The 25,000-nt window shown below is 59.5% G+C and overlaps 1 protein-coding gene across 2 annotated transcripts; it reads left to right on the top strand.

Annotated features, from left to right (window-relative positions):
* The first annotated feature begins 14 nt into the window (after window positions 1-14).
* On the top strand, window positions 15-22,608 carry CYTH4 (cytohesin 4). Of its 2 annotated transcripts, XM_037513619.2 has the most exons (13): window positions 15-249; window positions 5,536-5,618; window positions 6,920-6,984; window positions 8,163-8,229; window positions 8,993-9,111; window positions 9,967-10,047; window positions 10,308-10,420; window positions 12,126-12,274; window positions 17,008-17,119; window positions 18,318-18,394; window positions 18,711-18,782; window positions 19,171-19,325; window positions 20,545-22,608. In XM_037513619.2, the coding sequence occupies exons 1-13, from the start codon at window positions 231-233 to the stop codon at window positions 20,615-20,617; spliced, it is 1,185 nt and encodes a 394-aa protein (XP_037369516.1). In that variant the 5' UTR covers window positions 15-230; the 3' UTR covers window positions 20,618-22,608. The 2 variants fall into 2 exon arrangements, with proteins under 2 accessions (XP_037369516.1, XP_054552023.1); XM_054696048.1 differs by lacking the exons at window positions 15-249; window positions 6,920-6,984 and having other exon boundaries at window positions 5,557-5,618.
* The last annotated feature ends 2,392 nt before the right edge of the window (window positions 22,609-25,000 follow it).

Genomic DNA, 25,000 nt, shown 5'->3' with positions numbered 1-25,000 from the left:
CGTCTCTGTTCTGCTTACTCTGGCCCAGAATACGAAGAGAACCTGCCCCCGGAGCCGCTGCATTTCGGGAAGTGCTGCTCAGCAAGCGTCAGAGCTCAGAGGACAGGACTTCCTCCCCAGTGGGGGGGAGAGGGGCCTGTCAGCGCCGGGTTGTCACAGCCCTGCCTGGCACGGTGAGCTGCAGCTGGATCAGGAACGGGAGCGGGAGCCACCTTCCCTGAGGCTTCAGAATGGACCTGTGCCACCCAGGTAAGCACGGGGCGCCAGCCTCTCGGGGCGTCGGTTTCCCCTTCTGTAGAATGGGGTCATGGCAGGCTGCCCCCCAGGCTCCTGGGAGGAGGAATCGCCATGGAAACATCCACCCAAGTGGGAACGGGAGACGCCCGCAGCGGTGCTTCTGCGCCCAGGCTCGGGCCACGCTGGGTTCAGCCGCTGAGACAAGAGAGTGAAGCAAGAGAGTGAAGTGGATTGACACCTCGGAGGGGAGACAGTAAATACAGTAAATACATGGATGATATGTCAGGGGGTAACAAGCAGGATGAAGAACAGCAGAGCAGGACGAGGAGTAGGGTCTCAAGAGGAGACAACATTTGAGCTGAGAAGTGAAAGCAGCAGGAAGTGATCCCGTAGCTTTCTGGGGAGACTTTTCCAGGCAGAGGAACAGAGAGTGCAGAGGCCTGGAGGTGGGGCTGAGAAAGGTTGTGTGCACTAAAGACGCAGGTGGCCGTATTGGTGACTATGAGGACTGTGGGGTTGGGACAAGGCTCTGAAGCCCCTGTTTGGGCTTTGAGGATAGCTTTTTGGGGAAACTGAAGACACCGCCTAGAGCCAGTGGGGCGCGCGAGGCCAAGCAGCAGATGACCATGGCTGCAGCCCGGCCCTCTGGAGGGGAGACGAGAGGAGGCTGCGTGCTTGGGAGAGGCCTGGCTGGCTGTCAGTTTCTGTGAGGCAGAGCTGTGTGTCTCAGAATGTTCTGGCATTACCTGGAATCCCAAAAGACAAGGGCTCCCCAGCCCCGTTTAAGTCAACCCGGTTAGCAACAGAACCCTTTTTTCAAACAAAACCTAACAGAGCAATCTGACCCCATACTCCAAGCCATCCCTCACCCCGTGGGCTCCAGGGACATGTTTCGAGAACCATCATTGTTTCCAAGGCCCCGTTATAGGTGGGTCAATGGGGACTAAGAGGGGGAGCTGGTTTTCCTGAGGCTAGAACCTCCCTACCTGCGGGCTCCCGTACAGGGCTCCCTCCCCCGCCTCCCCGCTTCTCCCGCTTTTGGGGTCAGGTGGCTCCCAGACTGCTGTAAGTGCCACTGGCAGGCAAGAGGGTCCCGCCAGGGAGCAGGGCCTGGCTCCACGTGGCTCAGGCTGGAGAAGAGGGGAGGGGCCAGAAGGGCAGTCCCCACTTTCTGCAGACGGGACTGAATGGGCTCAGCGCAGGTTGGTCCACTGGGAGATTTGAGGTCACCATTGATTGGTTCGATTCACGCACCCACCCATCCAGCCACCCATCCATCCAGCCACCCGTCCATCCGTCGGTCCTATATCTAGTCCTCTGCTGTGCAAAGCCTGTACTGTGTGATGCTGGGACAACAATGACCTACCCCTGGGGTCAGCCCAGGGGAGATGCTGGTCCAAGATATGGGGGAGAGCAAGACAGACCTGGAGTAGGGGAGGAAGAAACTCTTTCCAGCTGGATAGGGAGCTCTGGGTAGACTTCCTGGAGGAGGTGGAGTGAGAGTGAAGGTCATTCCTCTGACAGCCAGACAGCATCTTAACTGCTGCTGCTCCATGGCCATGTGGCTTCCCTCTCTCTGAGCTCAGATTCATCCTGTGTGAGCAGATATCTGGGGGGATGAGCGGGGATTTGGAGTCAGCCAGACCAGGCTCAGGTCCCAGCTCTGCACCCCACTGCCAGTGCTTTTAAAGGACCTCTTCCTTCCATGGGCCTCAGTTTCCCAACTTGTACAATGACAGGCAGGTAGCAAACACCCTTCCCCTGCCTCCCCTTCTCTGTGGGTGTGCAATACCCGGAAGCAGGCCAGGCCCCCTCCCCCAGGGCCTGGCTTGAAGATGAGAGGTCCAAGCAGCAAAGCTCTGGTGTGACCAAAGACAGCGCTGGGCCGGTGCAGCAAGAGCACAGTTAAAAATAGAGGTCACTCAGCGCAGGGAGGAAGCCACAAGATGCACCCCCCAGGCGGGGGCTGAGGCGGGAGCAGCCCCAGCGACGCCCCTCCAGCCCCAGAGTACGTGCGCCTGCTCTGAGGGGCCTCTGCCCAGGGTCCCAGGACAGCACCCTCCTCCAGCTTGGAAAGGGGAAGCAGGCCAGCTGTCCTGAAATCGGGCTGCAGTCAGAAAGATTTCTAAAATTATGACGGGAAAGCGGAAGGACAAAGGGGAAGTAGGGAGGAGCCGCAGAGTGGGGCGGGCACCCGGGCATGCTGCTCGCCTGGGCATGGGGTGCGGAGGGCAGCACAGGCCCGGGCAGGGGTGGGCCAGCAGCCCAGGTGGGCCTGTGGGAGGTGTGGCCGCGCAGAACCAAGGAGAAGCAAACAGCCAGCAGCCGTGATATTACTGCTTTACTATCACCTGTGTTTTAACGCTGTAGTTGGGAAAAATCTGTTTCCTGGGAGTCTGTGCCTAAAGCACCATCACCTCCAGGCTTGGGGTCAGAAGTGACCACTCTCGGGCTGGTCCTTGTCACTCTCCCTGGACCTCAATGTCCTCAGTGCCAAAATGGGGAGAAGTCTCCACTTTTTAATAATAAATAGGGGAAGGGCTTGGGCACCCCCTGCACCGTGCGGGGCATCAGCTCTGTCCTGTGGGTTCAGATGCACTTGACTTGTTGCTGTTTGCTGGGGACGGGACCCTGGCAGGAGGGGACAGTGGAGGAGCAAGACACGTGGACACACCTGCCAGGCCACAGGAGGAGAGGTGTGAGGAAAAGATGCAAACAGGTGCTGTGGGGGTGTTTCTGCGCCCCCCAGGCCCCCAGTCCCTGGGAAAGCAGTTCCCATCCATGCCTGTGCCTCTGCTTCCCCACCTCTGACATCAACTACAAGGGAACAGCTCAGGCTGCAGGCATCTCTGCCTCCATCTTTATCTTCCGCCTATAGCTGTGGCTGGCATTTCTGTGTCAGAACCTCCAGGATCAGCATCTGTGGAGTTTTGATGGCTCGCATGGCTTCAGAAGATCAAGGTCAGAAAGGTGACCTTGGAGCCCCAGACAGTCCCGGGTGTGAAGCCCAGTTCTGCCACCTTGCAGCTGTGTTACCTTGGGCAGGTCACTTAACCTCTCTGAGCTTCAGGTACCTCGTTGATAGAACGAGGTCAGAAATACCTTCCTCCAGAGCAGTGAGACAATGGGCAGGAGGCACCTGGAGCATGTGGGCTGGCACTTCGTAGGTGCTCCCCCCGTTTGGCTGGCCCATTGCGGGCAGGAGGGAGGAGACTTGCCCAGACAGAGCACAGGGCACTGAGAAGAGGTTGGGAATGTGGATGGGAGCTACTGGGCAAAGAGGAGCAGGAAAGGCATTGGCCCAGGGGGAACGGCACGTGCAGAGGCTGCAGCGGGCGAGGGCACAGCCGCAAGTAAGGAACAGCCAGGCACTTGCCAGAGTCCAGCCAAGGCAGGAGCCGGGCACCAAGCGAGATGAGAGGGGTCACACCAGCAGGACTGGGGGGCCAGCAAGCCGTGGATCTTCATCTCGGAGCATGCACACCTTGGGTTGAAAGGGCAGAGTGGAAGCAGGGGGACATTGGGGGGCTGCATCCTCCAGAGCAGAGCCTGTGCCAGTGAGGACGGAGGCCAAACAAAAGAGGGACAGGACCAAGGGGTGTGGAAGATACAGGGGTTGAGGGAGGTGCTGTGGAGTATCTTGGGCCATTCTCAGACTTTGAGGATCAGGAAGGGGGGTCCTGTAGAGGAGAGGTTCTAGGAGCTTCCTTTTGGTCTCTGTGACATGAGATGACGATCAGTTCATGAGGACAGGAGTGTCCGAGGCTTGGGGCAGGCTGGAGCTGCAGTGGGCTGAGATGTCGCGGCCCGCAAGAGAGAGAGCAGGGGACAGTGGCCCAGGAGCTGCCCAGGACAGGGGAGTCCCACCACTCTCCCCGCCCCCCGCCCCCCGCATGCAGACCACCCACAGACCACAGTCCCCATGGTCCCCAGCAGCAGACTCCCCGGTCCCCCGCCCAAACCAGACAAACCTTCAGGACACAGTCCCAGACAACAGGAAAACCAGGGAAGGCAAACAGACAAAACAGAAAAGGCTGATCTGCCACCCCAAAGCCATCCAGAGGTAACAGGGTCTTTCCACCATCACTCAGCTTCCCTCCCCCCAACAGAAGGTTCTGGTTCTGCTGCCTCCCCTGCTTTGTCCCTACTCATGTCTCCACCACCCACCTTCCACACCTTCCAACCCGTGCCCCCAGTGGCATATAGAACCCACTTCTCCTGGGCCGCAGGCTTAGACAGAACCAAGCAAGCCAGGGTTCGGAACCCAGCACTGCTACTTCCTAGCTGTGTGACCCAGGACAAGTCACTTAATCTCTCTGAGCCTCAACCTGAAAGGGACTCACTTCAAAGCCTTGTGAAGATTAGATGACATAATTTACATGGAGCTGCTGGCGTGGAGTAGGCGTCCTTGAGCTTAAAGATTAATGAGACTGGCTTTTCCTTTTGCCTTGCCTCCTGCCGCTCCACCCCCTGGAAGCCAGGATCTCAAAAATGCAGAGTTCAGTTACAGGGACAGAAAGGAAAGCTCCCAAGAGACCACTGGGAGGATGTGGAGCAGCTCACACCCCTTCTCACGCCCAGGTGACTCCCTGCCGGGGACAGGATACCAGCTCAGGGTCATCGACTTGGCAGTGTCCCGCCGGGACCCTGACCAGGTCACCTCTCCTTTCCGAGCATCAGTGTTGGGACAAAAATTGGAAGACATGCCCCCCAATACAGTCCCCCATCTTCCATAGTCAGGATATGAGGACCACCCTACCCCAGGCTCATTGTCCAGCGTCCCTTGCGGCTAGGTGGGGCCATGTGACCACAACTGGCTGATGGGATTCAAAGCAAAAATGAAACCCACCACTTCCTGGTTGTGCAAATAAATAAGTGGACAAGCAATAGAGTAAATTAGAGCTCCAGGAAAGATGAATGCCTCCAGCAAGTAGCTTATCAAGTACCTGAGATGTGTCGGGTACTTTCTAGCTGTAGTAGCTGCAGGAGGGAGCAGAATAGAGGCAGGGCCTTCCCTTGTGAGCTGAGGTGTAATAAGCAGGCCAGAAAAGATGTCAGTAACCAAGTCCATGTCAGGGAATTTGTACCCAGGGGGACTGAAGAAACATAAAGCTGGGTAGGAGCGGGGTGGAGAGAGACTGCTCCATACTGGGCAGTCAGGGAAGGCCTCTTGGAGGAGGTGACATCTGAACTGAGGAAGAGGGCAAGTCCTGAGTTTCTGGAGCCCAGCATGGCTGGAGCTGCATGATGGAGCCGAGAACGGTGGCATGAGTGGGACCCTGCTTCTCCTCTCTCCAGACCCAGCAGAGCTGAGCAGTGGGGAGACAGAGGAAATACAGAAGATTAAATGGCACCGGGAGCAGCTTCTGGAGGACATTCAGGTGGGTGCACACTCGTGGACACACATTTTCAGGTCCATACACACCTACAAATAACCCAGCACACACAGGCACCCCTCTCCACCCGCTCGTGACCCAGCCTGGGCAGAGAGCATGCCAGACTGAGCCCACACCTGGCCTCAGCCCCGCCCCATGAATGTCCAGAAGTTCCAGGACTTCCACTCGTGAGCCCCACTGCTGGGACTAGCAAGAACAGGACAGCAGGGGTGGAAAGGGGCTGAGCTATGCCAAGGGTCCCCACATCTCATCCCTGGCAGCTTCTAACTCCACCCCTGTGGCACAATAAGGTATCAACCCCATGCCGGCCTCAGTTTCATCTGCCCTAAAATGTGGCCAACAGCAGTGCCTGCCCAGCAACTGACAATTCACCTATTTTTCAGCTGTCAGCTCATCTATGCTCAGGGGCCTTCAACAGGCCCTGGTCCTGATCCTGGCGCGGCGCTAGCCCCTGGGCCTTTGCACCCACTGCTCCCTCTGCCAGGGACACTCCCAAGGTCTCGTCATGGCTCTTCCTCATAAGTTCATTCTCAGCTCAAATCCACCTCCTGGTCCCAACCCCACTCCACTGTTAGTTCCGCAAAAGCTGGCCCACCATGGTCTCCCCAGCCCGATAGTCAGAGCGGAGTAGATTCTCAGTTAATACTTACAAGTGAACCCCATTTTATTTGTGGGGAAGCCTCTCCATGACTCAGCCAAGATGTCATGGACAGGAGCTGACAGGGTCCAGACAGGGTCCTAGAGCAAACCCTGGGCCCAAAAACAAGCCCCCAGGACCACCCCATCACCAGCACCGCTTAGATCTCAGGGAGTTGCTGGGGCCTGGTCGCAGGGCAGTGATGTGCGCCTCCTGACTGGGAGACAACAAGGAGCTGTGGAAGGAGTTTGGGCAGGGAAAAGGGAGGCACCAAGCTGAGCTTCAGAAAGATGGCGGCCGGGTGGAGGCGGGCTTGCCGCGTGGGCTTGGCTAGAGGACAGGAGACTTTACAGCTACAGAGGGGAGAGATGGGAAAGCAGGATACAGAAAGGGGCAAAAGGGGAGACATGGGGACTGCCTCCCCCAAGACAGGAGCAGGTAGGGAACTGGGTGCAGACAGAGGTGCTGAGCTGACTTGGGATTCTGAGCACAGGGCGCGAGGCGTCTAGGGAGGGCTGTTGGGAGGCGTTTCCTCTGTGGCAGCTCAGGTCAGAGCCCTGGGAGTCGTGCCCAGGGCTGGGAGTGACTGTGTGGGAGAGCGAAGCCCTTTTGCCCCTCTGGCCCTGACTCTCCCCTCCGCCATCCACAGAAGCTGAAGGATGAGATCGCAGATGTGTTTGCACAAATCGACTGCTTCGAGAGCGCGGAGGAGAGGTGAGGGCCCCGGGAGCAGTGCGGCGGCTTCCCAAGGATGCCCTGCCATGAGTGGGCAAGGCCTGGGCTCTGGTGAAGTCAGAGAGTGGAGCCCGGAGGAGGGGGCTGCAGCGGTGAGATAGGAAGAGGGTGGCCGGGACCATCCACGGTCTGGTCTGGGCCTTGCCTCCCGACAGGCCCCAATCGAGCAACAAGGCCGTCCTCACAGCCACTCCAACCCACGTCTCTCCCAACCCACCAGCACCTGACCAGTCGCTGGCCAGAGCATCCTGGGGTGAGCCGTGGGGGCGGAGGGATCCAAGCCCTGAGGACAGGGAGCACAGATGGGGAGGCCAAGGGCCCCACGGAGACAGGACCTGGGCCCATGGCAGTGGGAGACTGGTCCACCGCACCCCACCCACAGCAGCGCCCACCCTGCCTTTTCGATGGGAAGGCTCTCGCTGGCTGTGAGAACTGGGGCTGGCCCCTCCCCTCTCTGGGCCTTGTTTTCTCACAAATACAGTAAGAAGCTTGGGTCCTACCTGATCCCCGAGGGCCGCAGGGCACTGACTCCTGTGTAGGGTGTCCCTGGAAATCCTCACCTCCCACCCCACCACCCTTACTTCTCAGAAGCCTCTAATGTCCACCTTTCCAGCCCCACATAAATGGGCTTGCACACACGTCCACACACTTGGCCCTGTGTCCCCAGACTCCCTGCTTGGGTCCCCACAATGCCGTGGCCTTTACAGAGCACTGACCAGCAGCCATTTTCAGTGCTTTGAACTCCCAACTATCTTGAGAGGGAGGCAGCTGGTGGTATTGGCCCCATTTTACAGATGAGGAAACTGAGGCCAGGAGAGGAAGTGACTGGGCCAAAGTGTGTCCTCCAGGCAGCAGTGGAGGGATTTGCCCCAGAGACTGTGCTCTCACCCCAGCCTCCCAAGTCTCTGCACCCCCACCCCAGCACAGGGGTCCCCTGAAAGCTCCTCCTGGAGCAATTCTGCACAGACCCCCATACATAGCTCCACCCCCGCCCAAGGCCATGGCTTTGGGTGCTGGGCCCATGTAGCTCATAGTCTCAGGGAATTTCCACGAAGGGCCTGGGGACTCCACTTGGAAGCCCTCTCACTTAAGGAAGGGCCCCTGGGGACTGGAGGGGGTGCCCTGGGGCAGCCCGGGCTGACATGGTGTGTCTGTAGCCGGATGGCCCAGAAGGAGAAAGAGCTGTGCATAGGACGCAAGAAGTTCAACATGGACCCCATGAAGGTATGCAGTTGCGGGAGGGCCCCTGGGTCAGGCAAGCTGCATGGGGGCAGCTTCACGCTGGCCCACCCTGCCAGCGAGGACGCTGAGGCCTAGCCAGGCTGGGCACCATGTCCGGAGCCTCACAGTCTGCCACGGGCGGGCCCGTCACCCCCCCACACACACACACCGGGCACAGTGAGCTGGAGCCAGGAGGAGAGGGTGGGGTCTCAGCGGCCGTGGACTTGGCACCCCTTGGCTCTGGGGCTATTTCCTGCCCTTGAGTGGCGCTTTAGACAGCAGAGCCCTTGGATTCCGGGACTCAGCCTGCAGAAGTTTCTTCCGGCCCGTCCGCTGAGCTGGGGAGCCAGTCCTGGGGCGCTGAGGGCTCAGGGCAAGGCCACTGCTCTCCCCCGGCAGCCCTCCCCCATCCTGCCCCCACCGGCCTGGGTGCCACCCCAGCTCCCACCCCTACCCAGCTGGCTGGCAGCTGGGCTCCTTCCTGCAGGACAGGGAAGACCAGGGGAAACCACAGCTGACACCACAGAGGGTGGTTCATTGCAGGAACCCCATCCTCCTTGCATGCTTCCAGTGATGGGGTACTGACTACCTCACAAAAGTAGCTTTGATTAAGAAGAGAATGGAGCTTTCCAGAACAGACTGTCGGTGCCGGAATGCTGGACCCCCGGGCTCTGGTCACTGGGGCTCCTTCCCGCTCCTCCCAGGCTGGCTGCTGTGCAGGGGTGAGGGGTGGATATTTCTCATGGGCTCTGTGTATGACCCCCAGGGCATCCAGTATCTCACTGAGCACAAGCTGCTGAGCCCAAATGTCCAGGACATCGCCCAGTTCCTGCACAAGGGCGAGGGCCTCAACAAGACGGCCATCGGCATCTACTTAGGGGAAAGGTAAGGAGGTGGGGCTGAGGGAGGCAGGGAAGAAGGATGAGCAGGTGTGCACACACGTGTGTGTGTGTGTGTGTGTGTGTGTGCGCGTGTGCGTGCGCTCGCAGACGAGTGAGTTAGGTTCAGAGTGTCATCACTTCTGGGACCTGAGGGAGCAAACTGATCACTCCTGTAGATTCTGAACCAAAACTTTTCTACCTTCCTTCCTTCCTCTCAAAAACAGATATTGTTAGTATCTACTGTGCCAGGCACTGTTCTAAGCCCTGGATTTACAGCAGTAAACAAGACAGACAAAACCCTGCCTAGGGGAGGCACATTCTGTGAGAATAGGTCCCAAAATAAGGAAACTCTGTCAGAAACGTCTAAACTCTATGGAGTACACCCCTCTCCCAGTCTCCCAGAGGATACCTGCTCTTGAGCGCGCAAGGGATGCAGGTGACAAGAAAGCAGTGCATCCTGGTTTAAGAGCAGGGCAGAAGGAGGAAATGTGGGTGAACAAGGTTGAGGTCACTGGGGCTTGGGAAGGTCAAATGCCTTGAAGGGGGTCACTCAGGCAGGCAGTGACAGGGGAAGGAGGTGACCCTGGGCCAGGCCTCTCCAAAGCTAGAGCTATGCTGGTGAGCTGGGGGGTGCGTGGGGGTCTGCTTGGGTGTGGGAGGACCTAGGTGTGCACCTTGGAGGGAGGGGGGAGTGAACAGATGTCAGACAGATGTGAGAAGCCCAGACTATGGCTGGAGCCAGCGGGATGGATGCCTGTCCCACCTCAACCCCCTCTCCTCCTGCCACCTCAACCCCCTCCAGGAGCTGGTCCCAGCAAGGTGCCAAATGTACCGCTCCTCCCTTCCACCCCTTCCCCAGGGACCCCTTTAACCTGCAGGTGCTCCAGGCCTTTGTGGACTGCCACGAGTTCGCCAACCTCAACCTCGTCCAGGCCCTCAGGTGAGTGATCCTGGGGCAGGGCCAAGCTCACGAGGGTGGCACAGTCAGGGGTTTGGGAGCAGACAGAGGCCCCCCATGGGCTGAGGTGGGCTGGGCTGCAGGCACTGCTAGGGCTCTGGTGGGCTGGGGGAGCACATGCTCAACCCCTGGATGTGCGAGAAGGCATTTCCTGGCTGCCCTGCAGGGTCAGTGCTGGCCAGCACTTTGCTCCAGGGCCCCCTGAGAGCCCCACACCCCACTCAGCCCTGTTGCTCTCCCAGGCAGTTCTTGTGGAGCTTCCGGCTGCCGGGCGAGGCCCAGAAGATCGATCGGATGATGGAGACCTTTGCCACCCGATACTGCCTCTGCAACCCGGGTGTCTTCCAGTCCACAGGTGCCAGGGTGGGGTGGGGCCTGGGATCTGGGACCCCTTCAGCACTGCCAGGCCCAGATCTGTGCCACAAGGGTCCATGGCCACCCCACTCCCTCAGGCTTCCCCAAACACCCAGACCCTGGGATTTCAGGTCCCTTCATGAACCCTCACTGAACACAACTCCATGCCAGGCCCGCTGCTAGGGGCGTGTTGGGCAGAACTGCCTCAGCACACGATCCGTGGGTGAAGAATCAGAAATGATGGTGCAGGGAGGCAGGCATGGGGAGTCAACATGTCCAGGATAGCTTCCCAGAGTCAGTAGGGTCTAGGTGGGGTTTTGAAGTAGGAGTTCTCTAGTAGGTTAAGGGGAGAGAGGGATTTTGGACAGGAGTTCTAGTTTGAGAGAAGACTCAGAAGCATGAAGCAGGATGGAGGGGCCAAAGGGTAAGCTATCAACAAAGGTCAGTCTCCCATACCTTCCCATTGCGGTGGACAGAGGCCATCGTGGCGGACTTGTCCTGGCCTCTTCTCTGGATCTGAAGTGACCATGGGGACATGAACCAATCCCACTAATTGAGCAACGCCTAGGTGCCAAGCACTTTGCCGGTGAAAAGTCATTTGATCCTTAAATCAACCCTGAGAGGTTGGCACTATCCTTAGCACCCCACTTCTTAGCTGTGGGTCCCTGAGCAAGCCCCATAGAGCCTTTGCCCTGCTTTGTGGTTAAGCGTGAATTTGGGGTTTGATGTTTTGCTATCTGTCAGCTCCCCAAATCTACACACCCCACAAGGGCATGGCCATATCAGTTTCACCGGTGAACCCCCAGCCCAAGCATAAGTAGGCGCTCAGTAAACACCGGTGAGAAGGGAGGAATTCCAAAGCACCAAATCTGAATCACAGTCCAACTGCTTAATCTTGTGACATGTAACTTAACCTCCGGTGCCCCGTGTGCCCTTCCACAAAATGGGCAACGGCGCCTGCCCCCTGGGGCTGTCATGAGGATATGAGGAGCTCAGGTACCATTGTCAGCAGAGGCACAGTTGTCGGTGTTCTGGAACCTGAAGCTACTTCCAGGATAAACCTCCTGACATCAAGGTGGGGAAGCTGAGGCTCAGGGCAGTCACTGCTTCCCAGGGTCCGTCAGGGAGTTGGGGACACAGCAGGACTCCTTGCCTCTGGCTCCAGGGCCTAGAAACCTCACGAAAGACCCAGAGCAGCCGTGGCCCCTCCCACGGGCTCCACCCCGCCTCCAGCCCATGGAGTCTGCATAGTGGAGCAGGGACTGGGCCGCAGGAGCCCCTCACCGCCTGCATGATTCCCCCGCAGCCCGGGACTGAGCCCCGGAGCAGCGCTGCGACAATGAGTGTTCTCCGAGGAGGCAGAGAACAGAGTGGGCAGAGGGGCTGGACGGCTCAGTGGGGAGGAGGCTGGAGCTGGAGCTAAGGAGAAAGAGGGTTGAAACGGGCAGAGAAGGGAAGGGCCAGCCCGCCTGGCAGGGGCCTGGTGCGGGCAGAAGTGCAGGCGGGGCACACATGAAGGGCAGCGACGTGACTGCTGGAGTTAGCTGGGAGCGGGAGCCCAGCCAGAGCAGGTGAAGCCAGGTCCAGGGCCCAGCCGGGAGGCCCGGCCACCAGGGTCGTGGACAGCTGGCTCTTGGTGCCCTCAGGGATTGGGGCAGAGAAGGGGGCGACCAGGGCCGGGAGGTGACCCACATCCCACCCCACAGACACCTGCTACGTCCTGTCCTTCTCCATCATCATGCTCAACACCAGCCTCCACAACCCCAACGTCAAGGACAAGACGCCCTTTGAACGCTTCGTGTCCATGAACCGCGGCATCAACAACGGCAGCGACCTGCCCGAGGAGCAGCTGCGGGTAAGAGGGGCGGTGACCCAGCCGCCCAGCCACCCCGCCTTCCGGGAGGGGCTGTCCCTGGAGTGACAGCCCACGGGGGTTCTCTGAGAGACCCCTCCAGGAGGGGCTGTGCTGAGGGCCACCGGGTCTGGTGAGGTATTAAGTCCAACCACCTCAAAAGAGGTTGTCCCGGAAATGGGCCTTCCCCTGTATCCCCGTTTTAAGAACGGGGTGATGAGCCACCCAGGAGGTCAGCCTTTGGGGAACTCTGGGTACCCATCACTCCCAGCTTCCACAAGGAGCGCCCCAGGCGCCAGTCCATGTCTTGGAACCCCAGCTCCTAGACTCTCTGCACACAGAGCTGAAAGCCCTCAGAGCCCAGGCTCTTCCGAGAGGACACTGGAGTCTCCCAGCAATTAAGCCAGGCAGAATGCAGGCCCCCGTCTCCTCGGCAGGCAGCCCCCGGCCCCAGCCACACTGCACCAGGCCCTGGGCCCAACTCAGGGCACCACGTCCGACAGGAGGGGCAGAAGGAGTACAAACTCCACCCTCCAGGCCCAGCGCCCTGTGTATCTCCTGCTGCACAAGTCCAGGGGGCACCTGGGTCTGGGAAGACTCTGGGGGCCACCCCTTTGCCCACCTTCCTCCTCAGACCCCAGAGAAGTTTTTCTCGAGAGGGCAGGACAGACGAGGGCTGGAGAGTGGCTTAGAGCCCAGGTCAAGTCCCACCTCCCGCTGACCCACTGGGTGACCCAGGCACCCACCCTCTCCAAACCACCGTGCCTCCCCCAGGGGGGGGCGGGGGGCCAATATCAGAGCTGCTGAGGGTCACAGTTTTTAAAAATGTGGAGGGCAGAGGCCACGCCAGGCACAGAGCACAGACTGCACAGCGGCTGGTTCCTGTGAAGAGTAATGAGTATTAGTTTAAAATCCCAACACTTAGGAAGAGCAAAGGCAACCATCGGAGAACTGGAGCCCCTTCTCTTTGGGGTGCAGGGGGGCTGGGCACCTGGTCACAGGAAACGAGCTAAGGACATTGCCAGCTTCACCCCCATCTCCCAGGAGCCGCGCCACCGCCGGCAGCCCGTGCGCTCGGCCGCAGCGCCCTCCTTATATATTTTTCCCAATTCAAGGCTTTTGTTAATAACAATGAGCTGCATTTGTACAGAGCTTGTAACTTTCTTCTCAAGGGGCTTCGGGTCTATTATCTCAATTTAGCTTCAAATGCTGCCTGGGAGGTCTGGGAAGGGTTTATTGTGCTTGCTGCCTGGAGAGGTGGGAATGGGGGGTGAAGGGGGCAGAGAACAGAGCCAGAGAGTCCAGTCACAGCTCCTCCAAGGCCTGGCTCCCACTTTCTGGGTGTGTGACATGGGGTAGCTGGCTTGACCTCTCTGATCCCCCAGTGCATAGGATTAGTGGAGAAATATAAGGTGTTTCGCCAAGTGCCTGGGGTGTTTGGAGTGGCTGATTAATCCAGAAGCTTCCAAGGTACAAAGAGTTTGCCCTCAGGGCCTCCACAGGGATCTGCCAGCTGCAGGGTCTTTTCTCTGGGCCTCATCTTCCCCAAGTGTCAAGCAAGGACGTGGTCTCAAGCACCTTCAGATATTCAAAGCTGGGATTCCAGCCTGGGTCCTGCTGAGGTCCGATAAAGCCTTGTAGGGGGCTGATTTAAGGAAATTTAACTCACACCGATTCAGGACCTAGAAGGTCACCCCGAAAGTGCAAAGACAGCAGATTTCACAGAGATGCATGGTGGGAGTGGGGGGCCACTCCACTTGCCCTGGCCATCCTGCTCTGTCCTTCAATCCCAGCTCTGCCCTGACGCGTGCCTTTGACCTCTGCAAAGTAGGCAGAGGACACCAGCCTCACAACCTCACATAGTCCTCCAGAGACAAAGAGATAATGCACCTGGCAGGCACCCTAGAATGCTGAGGGAGCCACTCACCTGGAGAGCTGCCCAGAGGGGGAGTGAGCGTGGAGGGGGGAAGGAAGGGAGAGGACAAGTAGGGCTCTGAGGCCTGGCGTCTAGCGGTTCTGAGCCCCTGGGAGAGGAATGAGCCTTGAATTCAAGGCATCTTCTGTGCCGGCGGCCCCAGACCTTCTGGGTCCTGGCCCAAGTGTCTCCAAGCACAGAGCCTAGTTCTGGGCAATGTTCTCATTAAGTCCCGAGAACGGTAGGCAGCGGGTACCATCCCCCCTTGACAAGCGAGGGCAAGTGAGCTCCAGAAGAGCTGGCCGGGGGTCTCAAAGTTTGTGAGGAGTTCAGATCCCAGCCCGGGTCTGACTCCAGGCCCTTTCTCCCTGCAAAGACCAGAGGGCAAGATTTGGGGACGAAGGACTTGGCTGTGTTTCCTAGGTGCTGGTGGCTTCCTGGCAAGAGGAATCTCAGCTAAAAATTGGGAATCAGTGTGGCCTCAGATGGGTCAGCTTCAGGCATGGCTAGATTCAGGGGCTCAGTGAGCTTAGGCCTCAAGCCCACCTCTCCACCTCACAGCTACCCTCTCCTCCATGATGCTACCCTCTTAAATAGGCGGTCCCCAAATTGTGGGGAGACACCTGGGCAGTTCCAGGCTTCCATCCTGCTAAGAAGCTTAAACTAAAGTCCCAGAATTAAGATTTATTGGCTGACTTGGGTCACATGTATCCCTCTGAATCAGTCCCTGATTAGCCAGCTGTGAGTCCTTTACCCCCTCCTGGTGCCAGTTGGGGGAAGTGAAGGAGGGTGTCAACCCTCCCCCACCAGGCACCTGGACAGAGAGGAAGAGGGTGGTGATTCCCCAGAAGAAAGCCAAGGAGGCGAGGGACAGATGCAAGGCCAGCACCTAGCGGAAAGCAAGCGCTGTATTTCTGGTCACAGCCACACAGCTGGCTTGGTGGTGATAGGTGTGGGGGTGTTTTCTTATGGTGAGGCGAGAGAGTGGAACTGTTTTTTTTATAAGGTACAGGAAATGTGGGTAAAGTGAGCTGTTTTCTTTGTCGGGGCAGAATGTGAATGTGCAGGCTGATAAGGCACATGCAGAAGCTTTTGGGGCCACTGAGGGTGTTGTGGAGGCCGAGGCGCCCTTCTACCCCCCACCCCCCTTGCAAATATTTGTCTGGTTTGACAGCTTTTCTGACAGGGCTCTCTGCTGCAGCCCTTGCTCCCCAGGCAGTGCCTTTCGGGGATCCCCAGGGCCAGGCTGGGTCTGGGTGAGAGGCCAGCAGGTCTCCTGCTGCTGCCAGTTGCAAGGGCTTCAATGAGAGAATGGGGTCCCTGCTCCTCCCCATGCCAGACCCTCAGCCAGCGGGGCCCGGGACCCTGGTGCCTGACATCAGAAGTCAGCTCTGTCCAGTCCGGGGAAACCTTCTGCCTGCCACCCGTGCTGGACCCCGAGCTCTTAAGGCAAAAAGAGCCTTGACAAACCAGCAAACCCCATTTCTAAAACTTTGGGGAAATCAAACAACACTTGTGACATTTTCATTTAAAATCTGGAGGAAAGCCTCTGAACAGCAACGCACACAAATGCAGCAAAAAGAAATGATTTAATCACCTGAGAGCGGAGACCCAGCATTGTCTGGTTTTAATAAGCAGAAATGAAGGTTTAGCGTGTTTTTCCAGACACTTAGAAACCTGGGCTGGTTGTGCGTGGAGCACGTGCCCCACATAGGGTGGGGATCAGAGAGATCACACTGGGTGAGCTGCCAGGGATCAGCAACTTGCCCTTGGTGAGGTCCCAGCCCTGACTTGCTTACCCTTGGGGATGAGGGCCTCATTGTCCCACAGGGTTGCCCCTCTGTATGTCAGCTGCACTGTTAGGAAATCCTCCAAGAAGCTGTCCTCAGGAGCTCCCCACCCCCACAGGCCTCTGCCCTCTGTCTGAGAGGGCCTTTGAGCGCCAGGTCAGGGACCTTGAGCCTCTCCTTCAGCCAGCTCTCTGCTCTCTGCGAGACCCCCGGCCCCCAGTGGTTCCTCTTCGTCCCCAGGGTACACCTGACTTCTCTCCCTATTGCACCTAAACAGAGGAGGGGGCCCTTGCCCCTATGGGTGCTGCCAGAGGGGGCCCTGGCCCTGGCTGCTCTGCTCCAGAGCGCCTGCGTGTGCGCCTGTGCGTACGTGCCCACGCAGGTGAACGTGTGGACTGCTGGTCCCGGCGGGCGCCCTGGTCACCAGCACCCTCAGCCACAGGAATGATCATCCGGCCCCAGGAGCAGCTCTGGGTAGCGGTGGGGGAGGGGACAGTGCTCCCTTGGCTTGGGGAGAGGGTTCCAAGACCTGGTAGTTCATGTCTCCCCCAGAGCCTCGGCAGGTCGGCCTTGCACTCTCCATTTTTTGGATGATGACATGGCAGCCTGAAGGGGTGAGGGGCATGCCAGGGCCACCAGCCTTCCAGCACTGGGCAGGGTCTGACCCAGAAGCCTTGGCACCCCAGCCGGTGTTCTTGTCCTGCATGCGTTTTCATGCCTGGGGTGTCTGGGGGTGCCACCCGCACAGTCAGAAGAGTTGCCTACCTGCTTTAGGCTTTGGGGGGCCTGAGGATGAGCAGCAGGCTGGCCTCCCCGCCCTACAGCAGAGCAGGGGAGCATGTAGCATGGGGGCGAGGGGCCTAGGGCAGCCAGGGAGGGTCTCGTCGAGGAGGCTGGGGACCAACAAGGAGCTCACGGGAGGGAGATTCTGCCCCAGGGAGAGGGACCCACCCAAGGCCACTCAGGCCAGTCGGGCCCAGGCCCCAGACCAGTGGACGGCCCAGCCAGGCCCTCCCTCCCTCCCCCGACAGAACCTCTTCGACAGCATCAAGAGCGAGCCCTTCTCCATCCCTGAGGACGACGGCAACGACCTCACCCACACCTTCTTCAACCCCGACCGCGAGGGCTGGCTGCTCAAGCTGGGTGAGCACGGGCACGCGCCGGCACTGACACAGCACGCGCTGGCACTGACATGCAGCCCCCGGTGCTTCAGGCCCCTGGCACCTGACCCCACCCAGCACAGCGCTCACCTGCCCCATGCTCCATCTGTCTGGAATGGAGGGCACGGGGCGGGGGGAGGAGGGAAGCAGGATGCAGGTAGTCTGTGCAGGGGAGGGAGGAGGAGAGGCTGGAGGGTCACAGGCAGACCCTGTGGCTGCAGGTCCGGCTCTTGCTGGGGGCGCTGAGGAAGGCCAGGCGCGAGGCTGGGCAGCTGCCTGAGCTCACATACCAGCAAGCGGCAGCTGCGGTGGTGTCCCTGGAGCAGGGCGGGGGGGGGACAGGATGTGGCTCTGGGGAGCCTTCCTCGGCATAAGCAGGGCATAGGGGTGTCTCAGGCCTGCAGAGGGGCTGGGGGTAGCTGCTGCGGTGGCTGCAAACTCTGGCGGCACAAGCCACCTGCCCCTGCACCTACGTACACTGCTGGATGCCTCCCCCACGGGCAGGGGAGCCCCGGCTAGGCACGGGACTTCTGCCCGGTGTTGAGCAGGGCCTCTGCCTGGGGTGCACCCCAGCCCTCTCCATGCCCACAGGCCTGTCTGTCCTCTGCCCACCTCCAGCCTCCTCGGCTGCCCAGCCCACAGCTCTCGTCCCCGGGAGCCTCTCGGTCACAGACCCCAGCTCCTCCCCACACTGGCTGCTCAGGCTCCTCAGCCCGTGTGCACAGGCATGAAATGGGGCAACAGACACTGGGAGGGCTTGCTGTGGGCGCCAGACCTGGACATCAGGCTCGAATCTCAGCTCAGCAGTGGGATGTTGGGCACCTGCCCTAGGCTCTGGCCCCGCCTCCGCATCAGTAAAATGGGCTAATCATAGCCCCCCTCATGGTGGCGGCAACTAATGCATGGATGTTTTTGACCACTTGCATTGCCTGCAAACAAAACATGAAAGGTTTAGCAGGTGCCAGGCAGGGAGCAGGCGGAGGGAGTGGCAGGGGTGTGCAGGGACTGACCAGTGTCCGTTCCGAGACCTGATCTTGGAGGAGCCTTGAATGCCAGATGAAAGAGCCAGGGAAAGCCTGGGGGTGACAGAGCCTCTGTGGTTTCAGCGTGAGAAAGGGATAGATGTGGCACGGCGTGGCAGGGAGGGAGCAGGGGCTGATGTGGCTGCCGGCCTCCCGCAGGGGGCCGCGTGAAGACATGGAAACGGCGCTGGTTCATCCTGACAGACAACTGCCTCTACTACTTCGAGTTCACCACGGTGAGCCTGGGGCTCCAGAGCCTGCCCCCCCACATCCTTCCAGGATCCCACTAACAGAGCGTGGGGCCCCTTGGAAACCACCCTGTCCACCTCTGTGCCCATTTTACAGATGGGGAACTTGAGCTTCTAAGAAGCGGAGGGGAGGGGCCAAGGCCCAAGGGAAAGCAGGCTGAGGGGGGTCTCTTGCCCCTCACCCTGTGCTCCACACAGTGCTCCTCACCCCCTCCAGGGCTAGACAGAGTCTGGGTTTGGGGAGCCCCACCAGCTCACTTCCTGTCCTTTGTGGGTGCTGACCTTCCCTCCCGTTTCCCCGCAGGACAAGGAGCCGCGGGGCATCATACCTCTTGAGAACCTCTCTGTGCAGAAGGTGGATGACCCCAAGAAGCCAGTATGTATCTGGGTATGGGGCCAGCACCAGGGCGACTAGAAGGGCTTCCTAAACAAGGGGGCACAGCAGCTGGGCTGGGTGATCAGGAGCCTGCCCTCCTCCTGCGTGGCTGGGCCGTGGACCCTGGGGGCAGGGCAGGGTCATCAGAAGGGCATGACCTCATGGTCAGATCCTGCCTGTGACAGGGCTCAATGGCCTTCAGTGTTCTTTTCGGAGCCTCAGTTTCCCTATCTGTCAACTGGAAATTTGGGGGACATGCTGGATTGGGGTAGAGCCTGGCATGTAGTGGGTTCTCTTTTCCCTGGGCAGTATGTGTCCTGTTGCTGGTCAGGTCTTGCCCAGCGCAGAGCCCTCCCTCCCACCCACCTCACCGGACCTCTCCTCACAGTTCTGCCTGGAGCTTTACAACCCCGAGAGCCGCGGCCAGAAGATAAAGGCCTGCAAGACCGACGGGGACGGCAAGGTGGTGGAGGGCAAGCATGCGTCCTACCGGATCTCTGCCGCCAGCGCCGACGAGCGGGACCAGTGGATCGAGGCCATCCGGTGAGGAGGGAGCCGGCGGGACGGGCCTCCTGTCTGTCCGGAAGCCTCTGCTTCTCTCGCGGCCACATCTGCTTGTCTGTGGAGGGGCTAACCCCAGGATCTCCATCCTTGCTCTGACATGCAGATCCCTCCCACCCAAGTTCCCTGAGCACCGAGTGCCAGCCCTGTGCCAGGCCCGGGACGCAGGGGATTGGGTGCTGATTTCCTGGGGCTGCTAGGGGATCTGGTGAGAGGAGTATGCTGAGCTCTTTGCCTAGTGTTGGCGCTGCGAGTGCCCACGGCTGGTGTTCTTGTTAGCCTCTGTCTCGGAAGCGCGGGGAATAGCTGGTGGGGGTGGAGGGAAGGCTCCCGGGTGGTAGGGCAGGTGGAAGGGCATGGACAGGCAGGTGAGAGGCACATCAGCACAGGCCACCTGAGAAACACCCAAGTCCTGGTGGCCGGTGCTGGGCAGCAGGGGCCAGGCAGTGGCAGGCCGGGCAGTGTGGGGGCCAAGCAGTGGGGGAGGTGGCTGCAGAGGATGGCCAGGCCTCTGTCACCATGGCAACGAACTTGCACCATGGACCAGAAACAGGGACAGGGTATGGCCAGGTGAGAAAGACCCATGTTGGGATTGGTTTTGAGGTGCCAAGATGGGCGGCAAAGGGACAGGTAGAGGTGAGCCAGGTGAGGGGCAGGAGGACACCCTTCACTCCGAGACTTGGGCAGACATGCGTGAGGTCCAGAGGGAGAACATGGCTGGTGGCTGGGCCGGGCATGCCTGGGGCTTGCAGACCTTTGCCCTCAGACTTCAGAGCAGCCCTGTGAGGCCTCCACACCAAGCTCATTGCTACCTCCAGCTTACCCACAGGGAAACTGAGGCCCAGAGAGGGAGGGGCTTGCTGAGAGCCGCACAACCAGTGGGGGCAGCACTGGGCCCACAAGCTGGGCTGCGGGCTGCTCCTGGCTCTTCCCTCCTCCTTTGGGAGTCTGGTGGGGGTCTGAAGAGGGCCCAGGGGCATCTGGGGACAGAATTCCCAAGGCTTTTCTAGTCTCACCCTCTCACACCAGCGACACTGGACTTGCTCTTGCTAGGTCCTTGTTGGGGCCACCTGGCCAGGCCCCTGCAGTGGAACAGGCTGACCCCTGCAGAGGAGATCTGTACCCCATTACAGGCTCCGGAGACAAGACAGCCCCTGACAGTCGACTCAGCCCTGAGTCTTTGCACCCACTCTCGTTCCAGAGCCAGCATCACCCGCGTGCCCGTCTATGACCTGGTCTCTGCTCGGAAGAAGAAGATTGCCAACAAGCAGTGAGCTTCCAGGATGTGGTGCTGGGGCCGCAAGTTGGAACCCCAAGACCTGTGGTACCTGGAGACCCGCCTCCCACCCCCCAGCACACCCTTTCCTGGCTTAGGGATATCCTCCCCCTCCCCCTGTTACCTCAGGCTGACAGGAGTGGGGAGGCGGCGCTCAGGAGGGTGTATGGGACCCTTCCAAGGGTTCAGAGCTGGAGTGAGGTCCCCAGCTAGCCCCTGTCCCAAATCCACTGCAGGAAGGGACAAGGAGGCTGGTGAAGAGACAGCAGCCCCGCGGCCCAGACCCTGTCCTCTCAAGGCCTCAGTTTCTTCTCCTGTTCCCCCTGCACTCTGAAACGTCATCAGCCTTCAAGGGCAGGGGTGATGCCATGCGTCTTCCTTCTGGGACTTTCTCTAGCAGCTACTCCCTGGTCCTCAGGTGGGACTTGGCCCCCTTGCCTGGGGGACACACACAACTCAGAACCACAGGTAGAACTGCCAGGACCCCCAGACTGGGAGTCCAGGCCCCAAGTCTCAGTCGGTTTCAACTCCAACATGCTGTGCGTCCTCAGCCAAGTCACACTCCCTCTCTGGTCCGTGGGAACCTGCAGTGTTGGGTAGAAATTCTTGGCCACTTCTGACTCGGTGGTCCCCGGGTGACAGTAGGCACAGCCCCATCCCAGGAGCTGGCTCTTCCCTCTCGCTGAAGGACAAGATGCGCTGGGTCTCCCCACGGCGTGTGTGACTGCAGGACGCCTACACTCACCTACTGAGCCAAAGCGGGCTCTGGACTGAAGGCTGCTAAGGAGACAAGAGCGGAATGGGCCCCACTCTAAATGATATCCATTTTGGATGTGGGGTGGGTGGCAAGTGGGGCTTCCCCAGCACATGGCAGAGAGCACCCCAGACAGTGTACCCAAGCGGGAGGGTGTACAGCCGAGAAGTCAAGAAGAGAGTTTCATGGCCACAGAGAGGACTGACTGCCGAGAGGTGGTAGCCCAGTCAATGAGGAACACGAAGTTTTTGGCAGTCTCCGCCATGGCCTCCCTGCCAGGGCACTGCCCGGGGCGCTACGCGGTGGGCCCAGTGTCCTGCGGTCACCTACAGCAGCACCAGCCAGAGCGGAGCCAACTCCCAGCCTCGTGGGCAGGAGCTCTGCTCCCAGGAGGCCCCGCCCAGAGGAGGATTCTGGAATGAACAGAACAGACTCCTTCGTAGCTCTTCTCACCCCCTCACACAGGCCCCAGGGGAGCCCCTGGAGGGAAGTTCCCTGGCAGGAACGCAGGATATAGGGTTGCCTCTATATCCTGAGTGGGCAGGCAGGAGCGAGGTGGATTCCCCAGCATGGGGAGCAACCTGCCTCCTCAGCCCCGCACACAGGGGCACTCCTGCAACTGGATCGGGGTGCAGCAGCGGCCTTGTGCGGTGAGGAGAGCCCTGTCTCTGGGGGTGCCTGGCACTGACACTGTACTGAAGAGGCTCTGGCCGGCCATCTGCAGGAGACCTTGCAGGCCCTCCGAGGACTTCCGCGGGCCCCTGGCCTGCCTGGGAGCCGCGGCCACCTCTGCCGCCTGGCCCGTGAGGGGGCAGCCCGAGTCGTGGAAGTGTTACAGGGCAACCCTGATGTGAAGTGGCTGCCTGACTGTGGGTCCTCACCCGAGCGCTTACAAGGGACTTATTAATACTCGACCGCAGGCACACACAAAAGACTAATAAAAGGTTTATTGATAAAAGAAAGGGAAATAAAGAAACAACTAACTCAGGGAGAAAAAGAGGGAGATAAACTCGTGACTGTGTCCGACCCCTTCCGCCGACCTGGAATCCCAAAGGCGCGCTGAGAGCTGACGAAGAGCCAAGAGCCGTGAGGCCAAGAGACAGCCCCAAGGCCCACGTGTCTGGTTTTATGCCAAACCTGGCGGCTTAACCCCCATCCCTCAGGTCCCAGCAGCCCTCCCTTGGGTGGTGATGGGATTTGTAGTTCCCGGTGTCTCGAGGGCTTTGGTCTGGGGGGGGGGGTCCACAAACCTGTGTGGAGTTTGCTCAGGGCACCTGTTCCCCCTGACAGGCGTCTCGGGTCCTCCCTGGCACCAGCATGTGTGATCCAAGTCTGCTCCCTTCCTCGCTGGTCCTCAGCTTCCTCCCTCGTTGTGAGGGAGAACAAGTTTGGGCATTACTCAGAAGAGATCATAAAGCTCGTGAGCGAAAGCGGGAGTGGGGCTTGGCCAGTCTGTGACGGCATCCGCCATGCTGGACCCACCCAGCCCATCCTGGTCGCCCCAAGGGGCGTCCTGAGGGGCGAGGCCTGGGCAAGAAGCAGGGACTCAGAGGGCTCTAGCGCCTCGTCCTCAGGGCCCTGGGTGTTGGGTCGGCAACACCACATGGATAAACGGGCAGCGTGGAGCAGGCTGCGCCGTTCAGGATGCTGCTGAACAAGCAAGATCCTGGCTTTTGTATTGATGGAATAATCACACAGCATCAGTTACGTGGGGTAGAAGGACAAGGAGAAAAAGATGCGGTGGAACTCAAAATGTGCTTATGTCATCTAAGGCTTCAGGGGGAAGTGAGTCTGCGGATCAGATAATTCTTATCTGCTTGATGACAAGTGTTGTCATAGAAACCAGGCTTCAACCCCTCCCCCCCCCCCCCCCCTGTGGTTCCAATCTCATCAACTAGGCATTCCACTGATCAGCTTCTGAGGTCCCTTGTTATACATCAGTCAGCAGCACTCCGGGCATTCCCAGCCACACCTCGTGATGCACGGCCTTCCCGGGGTGATCAAGCTTTCTGCTCGTGGTTGATTGGAAAGGTGCCTTATAAGATTGGGATCCTATGACTGACTGACCTTGTCTAGGAATGCAGAACTGCAGGTAACAAAAATGGTGGCCGAACAGGCCTCTTAGGATTAGCAGACCCACAATGGGGCTTCCGTGTTGGGCAGACATCCCCAGGGACTGAATTTCCAACCGGGGTCTCTCAGAGCAGGGGCAGAGTGACCCAGTCAAGAACCTACCATGGTCAAGAACCTCCCAACAGCAGTGCTGTCTAAAGAGGGAGAGGCCGCTGCCCAGGAGAGACGCATCAAGCTCTGGGTCGACGGCGGGTGGATGGGGGGAGGCGGGTACAGAGGGGCTCGGATCCAGTGCGCTTCACTGGACTTCACACAATATTCATTAAGTACTTACAGTGGCACAGGAGCCGGAAAACAAGGCAGAAGCCCCTCCCAGGTGGGGCCTACATTCTGGCCACCCTGACTCTGGGGCCCTTGCAGCCCCTTCAGATGCTCAAGGCACCAAGGTGATGCCCACACCCTGGCCCAGCACCCCACCTGAAACTCCACCACTGAGCTGCGCCCTGAGACCTGAAGGCTCTGAACAGATAGACCCGGACCCACACACCCCTGCATTCGGGGCACGCTTCCTGAGCACCTCCTGTGAGACCCGACCCCGCCTTCACCCAGCCAGAGCCAAAGGCCTGGACACAGCCCTCGCCCTCAGAAGGACCTCAAAATGTCTGGGGAGTTCTGTGAAGCAGTGAGAGCCCAGTGTGGTTAAAAAGGGGGGCACAGGGGTTAGTTGACAGAGGGACAAAGGGGGTGCTTCAATGTTGGCAGCCACAGAAAAGACACCACATACTCTGACTATGAACTCCACTCCTCACAGGCCAGACAGCACCGCTCAGTGCCGGGCACACAGTAGGTGTGCAGTGATGGTTGCTCAGGCTGAAATGAACTGAAAAGTGCCTCTGGGCCTCTGCCGCAGTGGTGCAAACCTTTGGTGGATTAGGGAAGTGGGGGGGCACAGGGGTTGGGGGGGTGGAGGAGAGGTGGGCAGGGCACTCACAGTCAGAACAAGGTGGGTCCACCTCTGACCCGCCCATTCCAGCCTCTAGCCCCTCCCCAGGGGGCCTCCGCCCACCTTCCCCTCATTTCACCGCTTCTCCCTCTGGGCAGCAGGGGGCGCCCACCACACGTAGATGAGCCCTTCTCACCCTCTCCAGGCCCCAGACAGGCCACCCAGGGCTCAGACAGAGCTGGCAGCAGATCCTTGGCGTGGGCATCCTGGAGGGGAAGGCACCTGGTCCACTAGGACCTGCGGGCTCAAGCAACCCAACAGACACACGGATGCACACAGCCTCCCCCCACCTGTAAGCTCACCCCAATCCCCAGCCTGGGAGTCAGAATACCCCGGCTCTGACTCTGGTATAGGACCCTGACCTAGTGCCCACCACTCTGGGAGGATCGTCCCTGAAGGGTTGGGCCGGGGAAGTCCAGACTCAAACAGCAACATCTGTATACAAAAGGGTCTCAGACATGGGTGCAGCCCAGGGCCTGAGACAGGTAAGGGAGAGGTGGGGATAATGAGACGCTGCCAGTCACTGGTGGAAACAGGCCACCCAGAGAGCC

The sequence above is a fragment of the Talpa occidentalis genome, unplaced genomic scaffold (assembly GCF_014898055.3).
Source record: "Talpa occidentalis isolate TD23 unplaced genomic scaffold, MPIMG_talOcc4v2.1 talOcc4.16, whole genome shotgun sequence".
NCBI lineage: Eukaryota > Metazoa > Chordata > Mammalia > Eulipotyphla > Talpidae > Talpa > Talpa occidentalis.
The sequence above is the reverse complement of the archived record's forward strand: the minus strand, read 5'-3'. Positions and strand labels throughout refer to the sequence as shown.